Consider the following 25,102-nt stretch of genomic DNA (forward strand, 5'->3'; position numbering starts at 1 on the left):
ATGCATGTGCACAAACTATTCCTAGCCTCAAATTCTTTGAAAAAAACTCACTCATGCTCTTGTGTCTGCTGCAACTGCATATGTAATGACAATGGCTGTGTACATGTGTTAGTCCCGTTTGACCTCTATGACACGTCAGGACCAGATGATTTCAGATTGATAAGCCTAGCCCTAAATGAATATTCATTATTTCTTGCATTTTGACTTGATAGGGCATGATGGTATCACAGAAGCAACATAATTTTCTGACAACGATCAATGAATATGCAACTATTCATATCCTATATGTTTAACTACATATTTTAAACTGCTACACAACATTACAGGTTTCAATAGATATCGATATTCAAGACATAATTTCAATAATTTCATGGATTACTTACATCTTGCATGGTCTTTGATTTATACATATCATTTAAGTTACCATGGTATATAATTTAGGATAAAATACATCTTGTACATAATCAATGTACTCATATCACCGTGTAAACTCTTACAGCACAAATACCATTACAGTGGGTAGGTTTTGGGTCAGTGTCCCAATCTGGAGCTTGCACGGTCCACAGTCCTGGTGTGACCTTTCACCCCCATGACCTTCATTCCCTGACCTTTGACCTTTTGACCTAGCTTGACCCAGGGTTGGCTTGCAATGACTTGGGCTGGGTTGGTAGGATGCATGGCCACATAGGGTTGGGCCCATTTGTGCAAAGACGGAGGGTTCGGAGAGAGCTTTGTGCCTGTTTTGAGCGAGAAATAAACAAAAAAAAAGTATGATAAGATAAATTAATAAAGAGGGTGGCAAATGCACCATTCTCACAAGCAATTTGATCTTTCTCACTTTCTTTTACATGCTCAATTATGTTTAGAAAGATACAGTGCACATGCAGCTCTCATGTTAACATAAAATAAAGGAGAGGTTGTCTGTCTGTTTGTGAGGGATTGACACAAAGAAGTCTACTACTCCTGGGGTACCTACTGGAGTGTTTGCCAAGCCAAAATCGCATCAATAACTAGGAGACTCTAATTTTTTAGTTGACTTCCATTTTCAAAACTATGTGGTTTGATAAAATTCACGATTGCTCATTGCTCAATGCCATTCCATGAGCAATTAAATTCTACATGCAACTGATTCAAAATCTATGACATCAGAGATTTCACAAATCCAGACAGAGTCGTATTATTTTAGATTTCAAAATTTCTTTCCACATGGCTACATATCGGCAGTTTCTGCATAGTTGTTGAGGCGGGGTGATTCTTATTACTTCTGATGCGACGATTAATGGATGCATACAGTGATTCACTTTAGAATATACTATACTTCAATGAATGAATAAATGAATGGATGGATGATTCTTCTCATGTCTGGAATAATTGATGAAGTGCCCATGGAATGTGAATCACATCTTTAAAATGTTGGCCGACACCGTGACTGGGGAATACACATTAACGGGATCATATTGGAATGGCACAAGTGCATGGATGTAGTTTAATTAGGATAGGTGGTTAGTGAGCAGGGTTAGTACAGCCCCCTTGCACCAACAGGGTTGGGTTAAAAGGTCAAAGGTGAAAAGAAAATGAAAGTTTTCAAGTCATCTTTTCTGTGCAAGAAGACACAAATATTTGCAAAAGACAATTTTCCTTGGACACATTTGCAGTATTTTAGAATTACATATTTGATTCAAAGCCTCAATTTATTCCTCACACCCAGAGGCTTTGAGCTTACATCAGTACAGTTTTATTGTTTTATAATAGTGTTTTGGGTTGTCTGTGTCCACAATGGGTGTAAATATATATATATGTGACTTCCAGCACAGAATGGATGACAACATTTTTGCAGGAGTGAAATGCGTGTCTATGTGGCACGTAATCACACCACACACCCCACTTTTCTGACCATGATGCATAGAATGAAAAGTGATGGTGAGCTCTGGGGACCGGCAAGCCCACTCTAAGCCAGGTGAAAATGTGAACGGTATTGCAATATGCATGGCGATGCCTCGGGTTAGTCTACCTCACACATTATCTCAGACCCTGCTTTCAGCATGTTGACAATCTTCACAAAAAGAAGAAGTAACATGTGCAATCACGCTCTCCACATTGATAAAATGGGAGATGGAGATGTCTTGGATCATTTAGATTTTAAAAAAAATGAAGATTTACCATTCATAATGACATATACTTAATTCCAAGGAGTGAAATTGTCAGCTTAGAACCAAAAGGTGTTAACTCCACAGAGTGTGTGAAGTGCATCAATACACTGTTTGTCCTCCATTGGAGAATGTGTATGACAGGCAAACAAATATATATGCTACTGCTACTCAGGGTTAGTGAAAGCTGTGGAAAGCAGGGTCTGTAGATTAGGAGACTACCAAATCTCCATCTGAACCAGAATCTCCAAATGAGCACTTCACCCCAATCTTTCTTCTTCTCAAGACAGATGCTTCAGCTAGAGAACCTACTTGGATATATATGCTGCACGGGACCCCCTCAACTTATTACATTTGCTGCGACAGAGATGGGAATACATCATCCAAATTGCCTAGCGACACGCAAAGGTCACTGCCATGTCTCATGGTAGTTTTCCATATAGCGCTCATTTTGCTTGAATTCCATATTGCAGCTGAGCTGGAGCCATTCAGCAATATCTCGCCTTGAATACATGTATGACTTTAACTGCTCGACCTTCTCTGCCTATACTGGCTCGTCAAAGCTACATAAAAAAGAGAAGCCTTTTTCTCTCACTAATACTTTGCAAGCCCTATGTCCTGGTGCCATTTTTTTATTGAAACTGAGTCTGTATAAGGTCATCTTCTTGTTCTGCTCAGGACATGATATAGATTCTTCAGGGATAAAAAAAAAGGAAATCTTCATTCAGCTCCAATACTGAAAATGAAAACAAAAAATTCTTTTCAAGATTGCTAATTCAACAGAGATTGTAATATCTGCCTTTCTTTTCACGAGTCATCAGCTCAACTCAAATATATCGGTATCAAGGCTTTTTGGCAGCAAATAAGTCCTCAATTTCAAATAATGGAAAGTAAACATCCCTTGTACAAAAAAAAGAATAATAATGAATCAGCATCCAGACAAACCTGTTTGAAATAGATAAATTTTCTCCTCTGTCTTCTTTGTTTTTTGGTTGTTTTTTTTTTTGGGGGGGGGGGGGTGGGGTGGGGCATATTTGGCAATGAGGCTGTTATAATGATATATGGACCACTTTACAGGCTTAAAAGGTCTTTATAACAGCTCTGAAATCTGAAAGCAACTGTCAGCCAATAGGTTCACAAAGAGATGAAATGCTCACAATGATTCCACCAATGGAGATGACATCACCATGCATTTTACAGTCACACATTAATCATCACAGCTGTCCCTAGAGGGCTTCTTGACAAAATGATTGATAGCTTCATGCATATTCCCCATGTTCACCAAATAACGATTAGATACATTATGACAATTTATGCTAATCAGAATCATCTTCTTGACGTGAATATTATGATAGTAATGCTGTAAGCTACCTTGATATTGTGAGTGGTTGATGAATGATTTGTATGTATGAACACGGTATATAGGTAAAGTAAGGATGATAATTGAAATGTCCATGAATTCCAGTTTCCATGAGTGCCTATGTCTGTTTCAATTTGATTATGATACAAGGATTTTTATCTACAAATATTGAATGAATGAATCCTGTGGTTGTATATGCACGTAAATATATCTATCTGTATACAAACATATCTAAACAGAGAGACACAGCAATATACTACTATTAAATCATATCAACTTAATTTTGCGAAAGCGTAAACTAGAGAATACTACCATCATTACATTAATTTCAGGCAACATACGATGACACATACTCTGAAGAGTTGTAATCTTTCTATATGTACTGATACTCATCATCATACACAAATAAAATCAATATGATTGAAATAATTTCATAAAATGTTGTGGTTCACCTATTTCAGAACTAATGTACTGATACTGAACTATTTCGTGCGATAAAGCTATGAGACAATAACATTTGGCAGTTGTGACATCTTTGTAACATAAACATTAAGTACTGACATAAAATAGAGAATATTGCAATATATCATTTGTCATAATATGAAAGCTAACCAATGTGCAGTATATCTATAAATGCTTAATGTAAGAATATCTATATCATGATTTTTTTTTTGATTCACAAAATAAATTTCATCTTCTAATGAATATAAAACATAATACATTTTAATTGCATGGTGCAAAAAATTGGTAACACAGGTTGCCACTACCACAATGAATAACACAAATATATAAAATCATAAGCACTTATGATATAAGTGTAACAATGCCAATCCTGGTAAGTTTGTAGAAGAAATAAACAAAAAATAATATGGAGAAGTAAATAGAAAACAGAAGTAAATTACATCATCCATTGAAGGTGGGTTCTTTGTCGGTGGATTTTTTTTTTGTCGGTGATCAGATCCAAACAGCATTCGTGTATCATAACATCAACAAACAAAACTGCAAATGGGGTAAGGAATGATATTGGAATAAAATACTGGAAAAAAAAAAGGGAGAAGTTGGACAAGAACATTTTCAGCACCAAATAAAAAAGGTCATGGTGACCACACCAAGTGAGCCTAAGGGCATGAATCCGAAACAGAGCACCAAATGCAAAAAAAAAAAAAGAAAAAAGGGGAAAAATATGCAGTGCACTGAAAACATTTTAGAGTTCTAACACATATTTATACTAAAAAGAAAAAGTTTGCAATTTAAGCATGATTGTAGAATAAGAAATGAAAATAAAATAAGTCAAATAAGATAAAATCGAAGGACAAAAGGGCAGTGATAACACTGCCTTATCAAGGAGATGGATTTGGTATGGCACTACACTTCGGGAATGTATTGATATCTCATTTAATAGCCCATGGATGTATTTCATGGTAGATCTATGCATTCATATGTCTCAACCAAAATCTTTACTGAAGACGGTTTGTTTCCTGGTTTGCTAGACTATTCCATTTCTTTTGCCTTTCTGCATTCCAACATGTCTGAAATATGGTGATCCGAATAATCATGAACTTTCATACTTACAACTAATTTAAAATTGATTGTATATGTTTCTTGGATAGATGGGGAATATGTGATTACAATATCAGAATACGTATATTTGCATATTATGCATATGGTCAAGAAGAGCATACACATTATTCTTGTACATAGTAAGATATCAAATGTGTATGCAAATGCTAATATGATACACATATTTTCTTAAGAAACAACACAATACACAATTACTATAGATGTCTGTAAATTGATGGAAAGCACATAAATTTAGGATACGCATGCAGTGCAGACAGTCACAGGTCAATATCCGCAAAGATTAAAGAAACAACACTGACAACATCAAATTATATAGTTGCTAACTGCATATGTTTCCTTCAAATTTCATTCCCCTTTGCTTCACTGCATTTATAACCTTAAGTCAAATAGTTGCATAAAATGTGTCTCCATGTTTTATTTGCAAGTGATTTTTTCTGCATTCTGCAGCAATGCTTTGATTGAATGCACATTTGCCTACACTTAGAAAGCAGCCTGTCATTTTTTTTTTTAGTAACAAAGAGCACGAGTTTAATTAGAATTTGATCATATATACTGCTAGTATTAACACTAAATATAATTGTTTGACACTCGGAATTTCTCAAAATTGAATCTGTACTGTGACAGGACATAACCTATATAAGTATATCTTTCAAAAGATTTTCAATTACACAAAAGCTATGGACTTGAATTTAAAACAGAAAAAAATGATGTCAAAGTTACAGAAATATGATAGCTTTATTCAAAGTACACATCTCTCTAGAGTAAACTCCTTATTGAACATTCTAAATGCTCGGTGCATTACAATGTATCTCAGCTGAGAGAAAACTCTTTCATAATAGGTGCTCTTGTACATATATTATATATCTCTATATCTTACGCTATTATGTTTTGCAAGCTAACTATATAGAAAGATCAATTGTGAATTTTTGCTAACATTGTCACATGACACAAACACACACAAGACATTGACATAAATCATCACGATGGTCTTCACACACTACACAGTTCACACTCCCCTACATCATGAGCCACTTCGAGGACCTAACCTGAGCTGTTTGACTTCAAGACACTGCTCTATAAAGTGGAGATGGTACACACTGTCATGATTTAGACAAACATTTCCACAAACTTTTGTCCACATTTTGGGAACAATTTTTGGGCAGATTTCATCGCAGACTTAATTGCAAACTTCATTGATTCAGCATTAGGAGTCTATACTGAACTTTCATCTTGTTTGCAATTCGTCAATCATCTATTTCCAATCACAACTTCAAAATACCTCTAAAACTTATGTATCTAAAAAAAAATACATGAAACAACAAGAACCACAGCCTCAAGACAGGTGCATGAAAGGCCTCCGGTATTTAGGAGGACTACACCCGCAGTCAATGGATGCTATTCATGTGATGAAATCCTCTCATATGCATGAAACAACATGGCGCAATCACTGCAGCACAACACAGAAATCATCAGAAAACGTCTCACAGATGCCCACATGGAAAACGAACGACGGCATTTCTTTCTACACGTGTACGCATGATTTGATACATCAGTGATTTAATCACTGCACACCAACAACACTAATCAAGGTGACATGATGTGGAATACAGACGCAGACAGTATCAGAGTGTGTCTAGTGATATATATGCAATATTATATGCAATGTAACAACAAAACACAGTGCAGACTGGTGCAGCGTAAATGAAGCATGCAAGCTATTGCGGTGCCCATGCATACATTCTATTGACATGCACTGTGCAGGAACATACAGCATGGCAAAATATAATGACGTGTACTACTACTCCCTAAATATATATTTATGTGTACATCTTGATCAACTGTATATGTTACAGTGTTTTCTACCACATAAGGCTACTTTCATTTTTGTTTTTACTGCATTTTGATTCTGAATACCTATACACAATACTCTACACACATAGCTCTCTTTACTAAGTACTTTTGAATAGCTGGTATTATCTACCGTAATTTGCAAGCTACAACACACCGAATACCATATGCCTTGACCCAAACACTACATATACAACCTCTCAACATGCCTACAGACTACAACCACAATTAGTACATATATTCCTCCTTAGTCCCACCTACAGCCTAATACTTCCAGCTGTGTCTCTCTGAACCTGGCGCTATATTAAACAACTCGTCAAGAAGCCCTCTGCAGGGAACATAGGGACACTCCTTTACCTCCTACTGTAAGTACTTGTAGACTTTCACACAATGGTTGCCGGAGTCGGCCACTGCAACGTGACCGTCGCTGGTGATGCAGATGTCTTGGGGTCCGTAAAGAGGGTCCCCCATCGTGTTGATGTATGACACAAAGGAGCCGCTAGCATCAAACACCTTGGGAGTAAATTGGATGGCAAATACAGACATTGTGTGAATAGGTCTGCTGCATGAGACTGGCCTTTCAAGTTATGTGTGTTATACTTAAAGCTGAATGTACTGCTTCACTCAGTTCTTATTGTCTGGTGAAGGTTTGGTAAAAGAGTGGGAATGACGATGCTCTCCTGATACCCCTTCCTAACTGATTCACAGGCCAGTCTCAACACATGTAATAATAAGATTAGTATCTATCTACCTGTGTATAAATAACTATCCAGCTTATAATCTTTGCTTGCATTCAAAGCTTGAAGATGATTCACGATTACTGAACTCATAAGGCAGTCAAGGAAAGTTATAATGAATCTGAATAGTACACACACACACACAAATTATTACAATGTATGTAACCAGATTATGTACAAAATGCATGAAAAAAAAACTTTTGCAGATTAAAAAAAAGGTTATTCTTAATAATGATGGTTATGATACTGAAAATTGCTTTTACTTTAATATCTCAGTATGTTGGAGAACAAACTTAAGTTATTTACTTGATCGTGATAATACTAATTTGTCAATTTAGAAGATCTCCCTGGTATATTCCTAACAGCAAACTCACCTGTAATCTGCTATTGCCCCAGTCAGCAACAATGATGTTCCCGAGTGTATCCACAGCGACTCCTGTTGGAGCATTGAACTGACCATTTCCCTCTCCCCTGGAGCCAAACGAAGTGATGAGCTGACCGTCGATGTCAAAGACCTTGATGCAGTGGTTGTGGAAGTCTGACACGATGATGTGATTCTCCTTGTTGACGGCCACAAAGTGAGGACCACACAGCTGTTGGTCCTGGGCTCCCCTTGACCCGATCTTATTCAGGACTTTCCCTGAAGGAGAGAAGATGAAGATGGTGCTTGCTCTATTGTCCACCACAATGATGTTGTTGTTGTTGTCTACGGCCACACCCTTTGGAGCAACCAGTTTGCCAGTGCCAATTTTGCTGATGAACTTCCCCTCTGGACTGAAGATACTGATCCATTTGTTTTCGTAGTCTGCTACAATGTAGTTGCCGTGGTTACTGACTGCAATGCCCGTTGGTCGCTGGAGTTGTCCGTTGCTACGTCCTCGAATACCAAAGCGCTGCTTGATCTCCCCGGTGTTTAGGAAGACTTGAATGCACTGGTTGTTGCTGTCAGTAACCAAGATTCTTCCTGAGGGAGTAGCTGCAATACCCTGGGGATTAGTGAACTCGCCCTTGTTGCGCCCATGTGTCCCAATGGTCAATATCAGGTCATCCTCAATGGGGTTATTGCTTCGATATGTTCTAAGGTTACCGCTGGCACTCTGAGGCCGGCGGGTGGCTTTTTGCCTCACACTAGTCCTGACTGGAATCTTTCCTGAAGGAGATTTGGGACTAACAGAACTATCATCCTTGCAACCTTTGAGCTTGAATGGACTTCCTTTTATGTGTTCATCATACAGCTTAATGGTGAGACTATGGCTACCTTCTCTTTGCGTGGTAAAGACGACGTCGTAGGTTCCATTCCGGTTATCCAAGACTGGTAGATCCTCCGTCTTTGAATCTGGTGTTTTAAGCTGGGCTGTGAGAGGAGCATTACCAGTCTTCACCAGCACTCCCCTGCAGTTCTTCGACGTGATCGTGACCGCCGTCTGTTCACCTATCACTGCCCTCTTCAGCCCCTCACCATTGGCAACGGTCTCATGTGGGACGGCACTGTTTGACTGCACAAGCCCGATATTGGCAATGCTCTTCTGTATGGAATCAATGTCACACGACACACTTACATAGTCATTCTCCTCCGGCTTCAGTTGCATAGTGAGCTGGGATAATTCCTGTAACCTACTAAGCATCTGCTTTTTGACTAGGAGAACATGCGTTTCATTGTCGCTGGCTAGTGCTTGCTCTGTGAAATCGCAGTTGTTCTCTATACTGTTGAGGTTCTCCTGGAGCAGACACCTTTGTCTCTGCAGCACACTCTGTTTTGCACTATGTACGGCATCAAGCTCCTTTATCATGTCAGTCTTCCTGCCTCGGACCTCCTCCTCCAAGGCATTGAAGGAGTCACTGATCTGACATTCGGCACTGGCTTTTTTCTCCGACAATCGTTCTGATATTGAGGTCACTTTCGCTATTGCATCTTTCAGTTGCGGTATTTGGGTTTTGGCTTCCTCGAGGATACTCCGCAACGTTTCTTTGTGCTCCTCGATGACATTCGCTAGGAGGACAGTGCTGTGATCGCAGTGTTCTGTAACAGTGCACTCTTCGCATATGGCAGTCTCACAGTTGTCGCAGTAATACGTTAAGGGCTCCCCCTCGTGACTTGCGCAGGAAAGCATTTGATCGCCAATGGGAGAGTCTCCGCCCCCATTGCTCTCAGGTCTTTCTAAGACCTCCATGAGATTGGTGATGAAGAAGTTGGACTGCAAACCTGCCACACCCTCGATGGGTACTATGGACTGTTGTCTACAGATAGGGCAGGTCAGGGTAAGGGACTCTGATGGCACGTAATTTTCGAGACACTTCTGGCAGAAGGTGTGCAGACATGGGAGTACTTTGGGCAGCTTGTAGCGCTCCAGACAGATGCCACATACCAAGAACTGCTTGTCTATCTGCTTGACGACGGGGCTCTGGGACGCCATGACGCCGACGCAGTTGTCAGAACCTCGCATGAAGTACCTCCTTTCAGTAATCTGGAAAATCAAAGTGGTGTCCAGTTAGATCTTTTAGATGGAAATATTAACTGTCATTGAGTCAGAAAAAGTCATTGTAAAACTGAATGATTTACAGAAAAACAACACCATCCCTTCTTGTCAGATTCTCAAATCCTCACCTTAGCTCACAAAATGCACCAAGAGCAGGATTCATGTACATGTGATTCATGTACATGTATAAATCAACTTATCTTCACAGTCATCTTGCATCGCTATAACAAAATTTGAGACCTTGTACTAACCCTACCTGACATTGCCATCAAATCAATGTCATTTTCCATAAATTTGCCAAAATCACATAGGTTCCCTAACACTTTTTGGTTGCAGCTGGCCTTGGAATGTTATTTACAGAAATTCTCAGGCCAAAAAATATGGCAAAGGTCAGGCAACAGAGCTTTAAAATCAGTCTAAGGCCGTCGTACTCTAACTGCTGATCACAGAAAACAAAACAGACATATGTGTAGTTCTCCTTGCTCATGTCAAACACATGCCCACAAAGAATTTGAATAGAATTCTATGTTCATCAATAAGTTTTAACCTCAAAATGTGAGGACATTTTTTTCTTTTGTATTTTTGGGGGGTGTTTTAGCTGCAATAAGAGTGTTTATAGGCTTAATCTCTTTTCCAAACAGGTGGTAGGACTCTGTATGTTTCTTCTGTTAGAATACCATGATATGGAGCCACCAAGACTAATAAAATGTGCTCACATACTATATTTGCCTAGTCCAAGCTATTTAAATATGCATTGGGGTACAACACACTTGGGTTACCAACACTAAAGCTATAAACATACCCACAGAACATGATTGTCTGATAATTCACTCTAACAGAACAGGTTGTGAGGGATGAGCCCATGAATATTAAACAAAATGTTTTTCCGTTTGTTTTCTGCACTGTGAGGGATGGAGGAATGTCACCAGTAATAAAGCAATAAACCAACTTCAAGGAGTACCGTTATCTTTGGTCATGCCTGCATATCTCTATTAGAGGAGTTCCTTACAAATTCGATACTTTCTTCACTGTCAGAGGTTCTTCATTGGTATCAAGTCTATCACATTGGCCAGAATTCAAATCACAACCTCATCAAACAATGAGAATGAGAACAAAACTGTCATTCTAATGCACATTTAATTTCTTCAACACATTTTGTTCACTCAAGGAGGCAGATATATTGCTTTCTGAAGTGGAAATCATCCACAGATTCTTGAAACACAAAACCTGCTTCCTATTTGGATTGGCAATATTTTCTAAGCTCACAGGACCCTAAAATATAAAGCATTTAAAAAGCGACAAATAATGCCCTGAGCATAAGACATATTTGTTCAAATTTTGAGATACAAGCTCTGTGTGTGGGCTTACAACTTACATTCTCCCTCATGCGCATAGTTTGCCCGATGGGCAGCAATTTTGTGGCTACTAACAATCTAAGTTATACAAGATCAGAGGAGTATATGACATGCTCATTACAGGTCAAATGTCTAATGGGAACTTTATAAATGGGTATGGCATCTCTCATAAAGGAGCTATAAATTCAATTTCAACACACAGCTTTTTCATCTAATTAGACCTAGACTTTCTGCTTTACAATACAAGTGAAAAGGAACAATAGCAGCACCTATACATTTCAAAAACTAAATACTTTATCTAATTTCAGTTGATCAGTAGAACACTACAGCACAGCCAGATCTCCCAGAAAAAAAAAAGAAGAAGCCTGCACTAAATTAAACATGTCTGCATCTCTGTGCTTTCACACTCGAGAACATAAATGCAGACACTTATCTCCCAAGAGTTTTGTAATATATGAACACGAATTGTGCTCATCACATGACTTTTGGAGACAAAATTGTGACACACGACTTGAATAACTAATCATGCATTTGCTTCCATCTATTGCTTACATCGCAGTGAGGAAACAGAAGGAGAGATGGAATATTAGAGGAGCCAGCAACCAAGAAAAGACAGACAGAAAGACAGATAAGAGAGAGAGACAGAGAAGGAAAGGAGAGAATCAAAATGTTTGAGAAAGATGTGTGAGAAACAGAAAATGTTTACTGAAAACTAACATAAAGTGGTCTACTGATAGGACCACACGAAATAAAACCAAGATTTACCATTTGACATACAAAATTTCTACACAGATTGTCATGTTTGACACTTATCAACATTAACAAATAGATGATGATATTGTGTCTGATCAATATCATGATGTAAGATAAGGTATCTCCATCAAAGTTAGAGATTATATATCAACATACATAAATGCAAAACACAATCTGAAATAATGACATGATATCACATAAATATCACACCATATATCATGATACCTAAAAGATTCTACATTCATATGCGAGAAAAATTTGATGATTTGTTAGTACTTTGTTCCACCACAACAGCTAGATCCCCTACAGCTGATCAATATGAATGCTACGCAAGTCCATGTTCAACATACCGCTCCATCTTTGCTGAGGTACCCTCCATGCTTCACCAGCTAAAAACTGATTCTGAAAATGAAAAACTTGGCTAATGATTCACATTCGAGTGCAGACATGAGAGCAGAAACACATATTATCCTCCCAGGCTAGTCCAGGCCTCCTGGACACGATGAAAACGAAGCCACAAACTAAGTTCAATTTCCCACGAACTCCACCTTTGACTGACCAGCTCTCACCTCGCTCTCTTCGGAGTTACGCCCATCCCATCCCAGGTTGACATGGCAAATACCAGACAATTTCAGATCGTGACCCGACACAATGGAGGGATGAAATTACACGCACTTGAAAGATGGGGGCCCCAAATACGAGGGGAAGAGGGGACAGAAATAGTTTTGGCTCTATATATTTCATATATTGTCGATGACAAGGTGATCTGAGAAAATCACATCAAGAAACACTTTGCCACGATTGAAGAGTGACAGTAATGCTTGTTGGATGCAGGAGAGCTTTGAACAAGGGACAAAGACTGTGGACTTTGACGACAACATGCTGTATTTACCAAGATAGTCATTGGATGTGCACCAAGCCATATTTCAAGACAGAGAAAATTCTCCTGTGTACAGGGCTAAAGCTAAAGCAAATAGATTCAAATATACATATTTACTTTGTGACACTAGTACTTGAATTTGATTTGACTGAGATATTTTCATATCTATCATCACAATGCAGAACAGAATATTGATAAGCAAGTGCCCACAATGCTATATAGTTTGACATTCCATTTCTGCAGAAAGTTGGGAATACAGTGCATGTGTTATTTAGCTTATGAAATTTATGGCCACATACACATATACACATTGTACCAATATGCATCAAACCCATCTCTAAGTTTAAATGCACCATTGTCTGGATTCACAATTTGTCGAGTTCACCAACATGGTGACAAAACCTTGCAATAGATACCTGGAAAGAAGGCTAACTCCACAACCCAGCAGGAATGCATGTTAATGGTGCCTGTATTTGATGGGTCTTTATTGGTGTAAGGATGTGGGTGCCATCATTGCATTCCTTCCTCGGAACATGAAAATGCTTCCGTTCATCGTCATGGAATGCCAGTAGAGACCATATAGGTAGCTCTCCTGGACATATCACCTCACAGATTCTAGACATTCTGTTAGCAGCTGCAGTTTACTTTCCGAAATGTCAATACAGAAGTATGCTGACACAAATAAGACATACTTTTGTAGTACAGGCAAACCTGAACACCAAAGTCGGATATGGATGCTGAGAAGCTCAGAGAATGTACAACCCTGTCATCAAACATGAAGTGCACAGCTCTTTTGTAATCCTGGTTACTTTAGACTTACAAAAAGAGCAAAATAGGCAAACAAAGTCTTTGTAAGGGTAGCAATACAGTTAAACAACCACAAAAAAAGGGTATAATGGAATCTTGCTCACTTGATAGTCACCCCCCCCCCTTTTTGAGATATTAAAAGGCCGATCCTTTGCATAGCATAAACAGGTTATGAGATAGATAGCAATAATGGAATGCAAATATACATGTTCATTTGATTTGATTTCATTTATTATAATTAATATTGAGGTTTCTTTCCACAGAAGGGTTGTGCAATAGTCTCTTTGAAAACAAAATTGCAAAAGTTCACCACCACATGACCATATAGAATGTAATCTGATTAAATTCATATGTGAGCAATGCTGCACAGACTGTTGCTATCATTGTGATTTATTTCCCTGCGACATACAACATTGACTCCTCTTTTCCACTTGCCAGAAAATCTTAATGGCTGGTAGCACGATTGATGGACGGCCAGTGTATGAACAGACGGACCGTTTTAGCATTTGAATGTGTACGGCAGTTACAGTGGAAAGCAATGAACAGTACCTGTGTGTGGCAATACGTGGGATGTCCCAGTTTAAGATCTGAAAAAAATTTACAACAGTACGAAAACTGGACTTGGGATGATGGATGTTCCCTTCTTCATTAACACATATGGAAACATTCATGATGGAGTTTAAACATATCCAGGTAATACTACCTTCAAGGAGACAGAGGAATGCAACCTCCTTATAACTTTATTGCACCTCACAATTTATACATTCACACCCAATCTCTACTATAACATATGTTGCACATAATGTAAATTAAACCACACCTTCAGAAACACGCACACAGTTGACTAACACTAACCCAAGATCCATACTAACCCACAACTTTGTTGTCTCAAAAACCAGCTAAGGAATTCATCTCCTTAAATTTGAGACACTCGTTGGTTCAACCTTTTCCTCAGATCTGCTCTTCTGGTGTGTAAAGATTTGCAAACACTTTTGAATACCTAGAATAGCATGGCAATAAGGAAAGGATAAAAGACTTCCTCTATCAAGAGCTTTGGAAACAAGGCTTACACTGTCTAAACTCCTGTCAAATTACCTCATACGAAATACAGTGCGATTGCAGAATTAATCATCATCACCTTTATCTGAAGTACAAAGTCAACTGAATATAGCACAACAAAAATTGACCTACAATGTATGAAGTATTTGATGTAAATCTTAAACATCTAAAGATTAATGGAAGTGAAAAGGAAATGAAAGCATGATCATTAATAAAGGGATAAAGACTTTAACAATGATCAATCTCTGTAAGTGAGTCATTTACCAGAGGGGCTATTCACTTTTTGAAGAGGATCTGACAAGTGATAAGTACTAGATAGTAATCAATTAAAGAGTAACAGTGGAAAAAAAAAAGAACAAACAGACAGAGACACAAACATTTGTGGCCAGGCTGCTGAGTGAATCATAGCATCTTCTCCATACAATCATGACTAACCCTGACCTGGCTACTAGAAAAAAAAAAGAAAGCAAGCAAGGAGTCTATGTGGGTCACACCGAGTGTATCCCATATTTCGCAAGAGGTTGAATTCACCATCGAGAAGGACAGCGAAAAAATGAGATGTAACTATTATTCATTCCTTTTAACCCATTAATTGATTGATTGATATGCTTAACGACACTATCAACACGTTAAGTGTTATTTAAGTGTCGGACAGTTTAGCTTAAAGGGATCATACAGTTTTGGTTGAGACCTAATTTTGGGTTTCTAACATTTTTTGGTGAAATAATGAGAAACCTCTTATGAAATATGGGAGAGAATGTAATTCTATGAGGAATTCAACATTTATTTGATGAAAATTGGTTTTGAAATGGCTGAGATATCCAAAAAAGCAATTCTAATAAAGTGTGGGACCCACACTTTATTACGAATGCTTTGTTTTACTTTGTTTTTGGATGTTTCAGTCATTCCAAACCCGATTTTCATCAAATAAACTTTGAATTCCTCTTAAAATGGTATGCTCGGTACTACATCATTTCGTATTTTCTTGTTATCTCACAAAAAGTTAAAAGCCCAATTCTCATCTCCACCAATACTGTACTATCCCTTTAATCTAAATTCATACACAGCTTTAACATGCACAGTAAAAATAATGGGCATCTCAATCATAATATTCATATAATGTATTAACTAAAAACAGTGAACTATTTCACCGGGATAACTCCCTACTCTTTTCAAAAAGTGAATAGGTTCTTTAACGTGCAAATGGTGTGGCTCTCCTTTACACGGGACCGACATTAAAGTCTCCTCTGAAAGACTAAACAATTAGCATAAGATACCTTGCCCAAGGGTATACCTGTTGTGATTAGGATTCAAACAGTTGCCTACATGTATTTAGAACTAAATAAACAAATTGATAGCTTTTAGAAAAGCTACAATTGTTTCACGTGAAACGTCTCTAAATAGAGTTAACAAATCAGGAACATTGTAATAAGTTGTGCAAATGTGAGTGAACTCCACATATTCAAGCAGAATGTGTTTAACCGTAAATAAACAACCACATGATATGCACCGAAGAGGATTCTCGGCTGCAAATAAATAAGCATGTGTTAAATGAGAATGATCAATGCGAGCACGGGTCGACACAATATCTTCTAAGACTAGTCCCAAGTATGGTCGGGCAAGTGTCTATAGAAAATGTGTGTTACAGCAAAATAAGCCCATCCTCAATGGATAAACAGAACATTTAGTGATTTCTCACCTTAGATACATAATCCTCATACGACACAATTTTAGCTATGGGAGGCAATATTTTTATGGGTGGTTAATTTTGCTCCCCCCCCCCCCCCCCGAAAAAAAAAAAAGCAACTGGGCATGCAAAATTTGCAAAAATAGATATATATCTATACCACATACATATACAGTGATCTACTTTACACAGCATCCAGCTATGAGTTGTTGTGGACATACTGCTTGCTTATACTTTCAGTCAGAGGGCAGGTGGTGCTATTTATGGACTACAAGTACATATGTTGAAATTAGTATACCTGTATAGCACAGAGCTGAATCTATTATCAAAAAAATAAATAAATAAATAAACCACTGAATCCAATCAGAAGATTAACATTCACACATCACGTCAAAGAAAAAAGAAAACAAAATGAAATTATCACTTCTTTCAAGTCTGAAGTATTAAAAAAGGAACATAAATATTATGTATTGAATAATACAGGGCTGAATGCAAAAGGCAGCCAGAGTAAAAAGGCAAATTAATGTATTTAGAAAGATAGAGAAAGATGCTAGGGAAAATGCTAGAACAGAGAGAGATAAATGGGGATATATGATATATCTGTTATACCTTCTTTCTTTTCTTTTTCTTTTTTGGGGGGGAGGGTGAATTATTAAAGGTCTCCAAACTATAATTAACAGCACATAATTAAATTGCTACTATCAAAGTCATGTATGCACTTAGCTAGGGCAAAGGACATCTGGAAACATCTCCCAACACACATCCATCCACCACCACCCCCCCCCCCCCACACACACATATAAACACACATACACATACATAGGCCAAGTGAGATGCTCTATACACACAGTCCAATATATGGCACTCCAGTGTGTATCATACGTACACACACATTCTCACAGCCAGCCAGTAAGTCACCATCTGCGGTAGACATGGATCAATATAATGTAAACACTAGGGTTCCATTATAATTCTGGGTCTGCCACAAGCTGTGTGTGCATGTGTGTGTGCATGATGACAGGCACGCATGAATGCACCATCTCTATATGCCACTGGTGGGATAATACTGCATACCCTGACACACACAGATTCACACACAATCCCATGAACCAACAGGCGTGTACATACATTAGGTTTCTGTATCCTCACAAAATGGATGTAGGATGGAAGGAGTACTGGTAGAAGAAGAAAAAGAAGAAAAAAAAAAGCAAGGAAAGCCAAAGAGCAAGCCATTGGAACATCTGTGAAATACACCGGCCTGTAAAGCATTCATCCAGTCAAGGTTCTGCCATGACCTACTTTTTGACAGAAAATATAAAAACATACATATTCAAGTCCCACTGTAACTAAGCATACTATAATTAAGTCAGAAATATATTTGCAGCATGATTTTTTTTTTGTTCAAATTGCCACTGGCATTTAATGCATATAGTGTAGACAAGAACATTCACATTTATTTTAATGTCTCGAATCTTGGCTCTTGCGACATTCATGAAATTTAAATGCACCCCAAAATTTCCAGACTTACAGTATGATATGTCTGAATATGGAAATTTGACTTTATTCAATTTCTGAAGCACAAAGATGTTGTCACAGAAAAATTCCTTTATATTTTTATGTACTATCACAGATAGTTTCAGAGTTCCACAGCAGCATTTGTTATCACATAGATTTGAGCTTTTAATATATGTAAAGACAGAGTGATAAGAAATGCATACACTGAAAATATTTGCTGGGCACAATCACTAACCATGTACTGTGGTAATATGTGAGAATTCAACAGCATTGTTTCTTAAACTAGTCCAATATCCTGTCTAATAGAACCCATCAATATACTGGCACAATAGCAAGCTATTAAATGTGTTCATGAAATTCAATCATTACTGATTACATCTACCAAAAGTCTCATTATCATCAGTCCACTGCCAACCAGAGAAAAAGTATGTGGCATGGTAAATGACTAAGAATATTGCCAGACCCAGTAACGGCCACACAATGCATAATTAAGTGATGCTATCCACAAGACAAATATCACCAAGGTACTTTGCTTGATGAATTTGATTCCTTCCAGCCAACTTTGATGAATGTTACCTGCTTGACTTCTCCCTTGAATTAATAATGGCATCATAAAATCAAAATTGCTGGTGTCACCACCATTCCAGGTTTAAATTGGCTTAATTACAGACACAATCTCACAAGATTTTCGGATCCCGATCTTTGTCGGCAGCTTTGCATTTTCAGCTTCTGTGTGGGCTATCTATTCTAGAATATTCTTCCTGTGCTGAATAATTCATTCACATAACGCTATCTCCACTTGAGTCATTAAATGACATGATACTGCTCGCATCTCTCTTATCATCAGAGTTGGACTGTTTCTCATCAACTGTGCAAAAGACATACGCACATACACACACACACACACACACACACACACACACACACACACACACACACACACACTTGCATCATTCTGTGTTTCATCACTGGGGCTATGAGGCAAATTAAAACTAGAATGCTGCCTACAAACAGCCAACACTACAAATGACCTTTGCTTGAATATGTAGTTGATGCCAGTAAAAGTGCTGATAAATCAGGACATAGAAACACATACCAAGATATGTCTCTTTCTTGTGTATATTGTTTTCACTTGCACAGGAGTTTCTAGTTGTCTAAAATACATTACGTTGGGAATTCACATTGAGCAAGGAACCCTCTGCTCACAAAGAAAAACATCCACTTTCATGCATGTACATGCATGACAGTCAACAATTAAAGAAGCCTAGTGTGGAATAAAGGAATACGAACAGAATTCATGTAATGATTTACTATAGCAGGACTTGCCAGTCAAGATACTCTCTTTCCTTTGCAAGTTTAGGCTAAATGGTCATGTATATTTTCTCGACCAATCAGAACTTGTTGAGCAGTGGCTATGCATAATATTCATTGCTTCTTGAATCCTATTGTTTGCGCCATTTTTCTGGTCGCAGACACCCTTGTGCCTTCCTTTTCACCTGTAATTGACCCCTCCCACTTTCCTCCGCATCACTTTCCGCCTTCCCTTTTGCCCATCCCCCGAGCATGACCGATGATGATTCATCCACCGGATCGCCATGGCAACCCGGCATTGAGAGCGGCTGTGACGCATCACCATTGATTGTAAGCCGACTGGATTCCAGTGACTTTACACATCCACACACTCTGCCGGCCATGCCCACGTGCTGGTATAGCGCAGTCCTCAATATCACAGAGTGATCTGTACATTGTGCTGCTTTGAATTAGTCACCACATCCCTAAAAACAATGTTTTAAGATTGGAATATCATCTTACCTAACAACTACCTTGCATATCTCAATGTAGAACTGGATAGATACTAGGAAAACAAACAGTGTAGAGTATTATCCCTATTAACTAGCAAACGGTATAACTCATTTATTATCAGTCATATCTCATTCTGAGTCTGCTGAAAATTTCTCTTCCTTTCCTGACAATAAACTGCAAAAGCTTTCCTGATTCAGGTATCATCTTGGCCTAAGATAGAGTCGCATGTAATAGGCAAGAATTTTCTCAACTGCTCTTTGGAATATCACTGTTATTTTTTTATGCAGGAATATTGGCAGCCATGTATGTGTCTCATCGATTCAATAATCAGATGTAAGAACACACAAAAGCTTTGATATACAAGATCATATTCTGCTTAGGCAGTAGTTTGTATCAAATATCAAAATGCCTTTCATTGGAATGAGCTACATGTGTCAAGTTTCATACATACTAGCTATGTATTTGGAGATCAGAAGTTAAATTAATTTGTATCCCTATTGCAGGTATCAGCCAGGTTTCTTGCGTAAAAGGCTCTCCTTCATTAACATATTGCCAATGGGAACCAGGCATATTAAATATATTAACCTGTTGAGGACGAGTCCCGAGTATACTAAGGGAAATGCGTGTTGTAGCAAAATCAGTCCATCCTTAATGGGTTAAATCAATGTGTGATACCTGTACTGAACACTGTGATGTCCCTTCTTCATGGGCCATCATCTTAAGCTTCTTTGAGACCAAATCCACGAACCAATAGTGTGGGAACATGACAGCAACATACAACTATACTCACTTTATCGTTTAGTACCACAATGTGTTCCTTCATCATCTTCAAGATAGTATATACAGAATTCATACAGAAGAGCCATCTTTTTTTTTTTTTGATAATCAATGTAACACAGTTCAGTTCCAAAGTCCAACCACAGCTTTGCCTGGCACCTACTGTATTTAAATTGTACTTGCTCTTCTTACTATCAATCAAATGGTAGATTCTATGGCAAACATCTGCACTGTGCTGTTCACTTGAATGAACAAACACACAATATTTTTTTTTTTCAAATCACAAAGAGATCAGAGAAGATCTTGTAGAAATGTTTAAAACTTGAGACTTCTCTGAATGTTGTTTAGACATCTAACATGCATTGAGGACGGTTTGATTCTGCTACAATACACATTTCCCATAGACACTTGCCCGAGTATACTCGGGACTCATCCTCAATGGGGTTAACAAAGCGTTGTCTCTGTTGCACAGTGTTGTTTGCATAGTATTATCATTGAATTAGCATGAGAAATGTCAGCAATATGTTACACTTTTTTTGAAAGATGTCTTTCTGTATAACCTCACTGAAGGTATATACAGAATATCATAGCATTATACTCTGTAGAGCACTTTGGGGAAGTTGATTCCTTCATACAAAGTTCTGGGGGAAAAAAAATCATGTTTTCATCTATAAGTGTGCAGAAGTGATCGCAGATCTGTTTATAGTTCTCATTTTCTCAACATTTGTCTCATTAGGTAAAATTGTTATTTACAAAAAGTGTCATTTGACAAGAATTCTTATTCAGAAATACACCAAAAATAGTTGTGGTCATGGGTATTCTTTCTTGTTTTCATGGCAATTTGAATGCACAGCCAAAGTGTATGTTGACGGTGAACATACTCTACGGCAAGCTGATGATTTTGGCAATTTCTCTGTGGAAGAGATAACACAAAATGTAGACCTATCACTATAATAGCAGACCATGATGGGTCATAGTTTGATCTAAGTGATGTCACATTCCAAGGTAAGACTGCCGTTCATCGCACCTCATTTTATACAGTTTGACGTCACGGTTTGGGGCACATGTGTACCCAGTCGGGAAATTTGATGAGAGACGGAAAGCGGGAAGACGCACATGCGACGGAAGTTCATCAGCATTAACCCCTGTAGGACTGGTTCCATGTACGTTGTGGCGAGAATTCACAGAGACTAAGTGTGGTCACAAAATCATATCATCTTTTTACCAAGTTTGTGCTTCTATGGTACCCGAGAATTTCAGAAAAGAAGATTCAAAGACAAAACAACTACACAACTATCATAGGTAGCTAAGCTTCAAAGGGTGCGAAGAAATATCTCCAAGGTTTTCCAGGAACAAACATTCCATTAAAGCCGATTACTCTTTATTCTCTTTTTGAAATATTCAACACCTTGCTTTGAGCACATTTCAAAATCCATTAACTACATATCATATTTTGTGTGTATGTGTCTCTAGCATATAATGCCAAGTTGTCTACACAGGATTCCTTGGATATCAAAAAAATATATATGTGTTGATAAAAAAAACCTTGTATACTCAATCTATAACTCTTCATATTTCATTTTGAGAAAGATGTCTTTCTCTTTTTGCAAGAATTGCACTGGTTTTACTGAAACCTTGATATAAAATGATTCAGTGGTCATGTTGGCTGCTACAAAGCACTGTACAATTCACTTTTTCTCCCAACTTTATACAAATAATTTGCTTCCTCACTGGGCGGCGATTCTCACATTCGATACCGTTATTCCAATGAATGTCAATATTGTATAACTGCATTATCCAGCACTCTTTGAATTGAAATGATGTGACCTTGCTAGTAATACATCCAGGGTGACAGAACTGACAGCTTGCCTGGGCTGATTGATCAAATATGAACCACATTGGCAAAGTACAATTATTAAAGAGATAGTCAAGGATACAATATATGTACAGAAATTTGGACAGCTAAAGCTGGGATACATTACGATCATATTATTCAATTAAAAAGAAGGACAATACAAGGTGATATCATATGTGAAAGAAATGTTAAAGATTATAGGATTATCAATTTTTTAAACAATATCTGATGAAAGACATCGTGGCACCATTTTCTGATAAGGAATATCTCGGGCAAAATCCATCTTTAATCTGCTTATCCATAATAATATGATGAAAAAGTATCAAGCATCTGGTAAACAAGAAGGATACGGTGTGGCCAGTTTATTTGATATCAGCTTTGTTACAGAGAGATAGACAGAGAGATACAATAACTTGTTGCCTTCTTAAACACATAACTGGTTCAAGTTAATGTCTATGGATTTCAATGTCTTGTAGAAAATGAATTAGTTCATTGTAATACGAATAAATTCACATTATAATTCTTTTTCTTCCTAGTCATTCTACAATATCATAAATGGTCGGTCAACACATTTCCTTTGGTTCTGGACTTTGATTTGACTAAATATTCAGGTCATCTGATCCTAGAAAATTGATACCTGGATTCAAGGCATTCACACTGCCAGCCTTGCTTGAATATAACACCACAGCAATTGGGTTCGCATCATGAAATATTGTCTCTGCCTTATGCTATTTAAGCACAGCATGGCATGTTGCTCTTTACAGGCTTGTAAAATTGTTCATCAATCTATATTATACTACATCATATTTCCTGGATGCTACTCTTAGCCACTATGTGTGCTCAATGTTGTGGCTATCCTAAACTATTCAATAACTGTTCAAAAAGCTTTAAAAAGCAATCAAATCTTAAAATGAGTATCAATTATGATGTGCTTCTGTTCCAAACACCTGAGAGCCAGAAAGTTGTTAACAATGAAGTCTATAGGGCAGGGTGCTACAAACTTTCTGGCCCAGGGGAATTAAGACTTACTGTCAGGCATGTGATACAAATAGGCACTTGCCTGTTAAAAAGTATATTGTCCTTGCCTGAAACCCCTCATTTGGGGTAGGTGCAGGTACCCCAATTTTTTGAATTTTCAACTTATGTGCCGCTATGAGATGAACTTCCTTTTGGTTATTGATCAGCAGACAATACTAATTTTCAAACAAATACATTATTATATCCTTTTTTTATTAATAAACAATATTCAAGACAACACCAAATAATATGGGAACAGAGTACAAAGGACTCAAACACACAAGCTAATGAAGGGTGTGTAGCATGAAAAACGCTTGGTCAGCAGTGGTTAAATAATGACCGACATACACTGTGCAGTGACGCGATGACTTTCGAATGCTTTTTATTTCAACAAATATTTCAATAATTTTGCCAGAATACACCTTACTCTAATATGTGCCTCTGCTCTAAAAATTAGCTTGATGGATCAGCCAATGTACCAGGGAGCTTTGACATGCTGACAGTGAAAACTTCCAGTTAACCATCAGTCACAGTCAAATTGTAAAATGATGAGTATTTCATCCAATTGTAAAGTACCCTGACAGAAAACACATGCTTTTCAACGGTAATTGAAATTTGGCAGAGGCATTCATAAATGCAAATAAACTAATTGGCAGGACAAAGGTGTAAATTCGACAGCATAATTGGCTGACAACGTCTGAGCGCAGGAAAGCTGGAGGAAGGGAAGCATCGGCTGAAGATGTGGGGCTTCGATCTGGAGGAGAGAAAGCCTTTAATTTATTCGGCGGAGAAGAAAGCGTGGTGTGAGTCACTGGGTATTGATCAGGTCAGCTGCCATTGGGTGGGTCTAACACGTGTTGAATGGACGGTAGACTGCTACTTTTGTGTTCTGCAGCATTCATCCCCCCATCATGCACACTCTGCCACATTGCATTTCATTTGCATTTTTTTCAGCATGTATGGCGTGAAAAGTGAGAACAGAATTATGCAGCTTGAAGATTATATCTCTTCGCATCCAACTGTGTTGACCTTCACATAACACATACTGAATAACTAACAGCTGGTGTATTTGCCAAAGTAATATCCCAAAATGAAGACCAACAGCTGCATGTACTATTTAGTGTTTTATATATACATATATATATATATATATATATATATATATATATATATATGTTCATATACATATCATATTTATGACAAATCCCACATTTTACATAAAACATTTTTAGGTCACCATCTCACAGCTACGTTTGTGAAGAGAACACTTACAACACTAGCTGAGTAATGATTTAAATGCATTTACTGTCTCATTAATTCCCTTTTCCTTACAAATACCCCTTGCAAGTAATGACTTAATTGGATTTGGGATCTAATAAAGCTATAGCTGAGCTACCCTGGGACAAAAACATTCAGAATGAGGGAGACAGAGAAGCAAGAAATA

The 25,102-nt window shown here is 37.8% G+C and overlaps 1 protein-coding gene across 1 annotated transcript in view; it reads right to left on the reverse strand.

Moving 5' to 3' along the window:
• Positions 1 to 319: 319 nt before the first annotated feature.
• LOC139728092 (tripartite motif-containing protein 2-like) overlaps positions 320 to 25,102 on the reverse strand; it is an 84,715-nt gene continuing 59,932 nt past the window's right edge. The window contains exons 3-5 of the mRNA XM_071639055.1: positions 8,048 to 10,138; positions 7,294 to 7,449; positions 320 to 737 (exon numbers count right to left, since the gene is read on the reverse strand). Coding sequence (XP_071495156.1) covers positions 7,297 to 7,449; positions 8,048 to 10,138 — 2,244 coding nt within the window. The 3' untranslated portion in view covers positions 320 to 737; positions 7,294 to 7,296. The remainder of the gene's footprint in view (positions 738 to 7,293; positions 7,450 to 8,047; positions 10,139 to 25,102) is intronic.

This window comes from Diadema antillarum, unplaced genomic scaffold (genome assembly GCF_040938485.1).
Source record: "Diadema antillarum isolate AM-2024a unplaced genomic scaffold, OU_Dant_1.0 seq00000163_RagTag, whole genome shotgun sequence".
Classification (NCBI taxonomy): Eukaryota; Metazoa; Echinodermata; class Echinoidea; order Diadematoida; family Diadematidae; genus Diadema; species Diadema antillarum.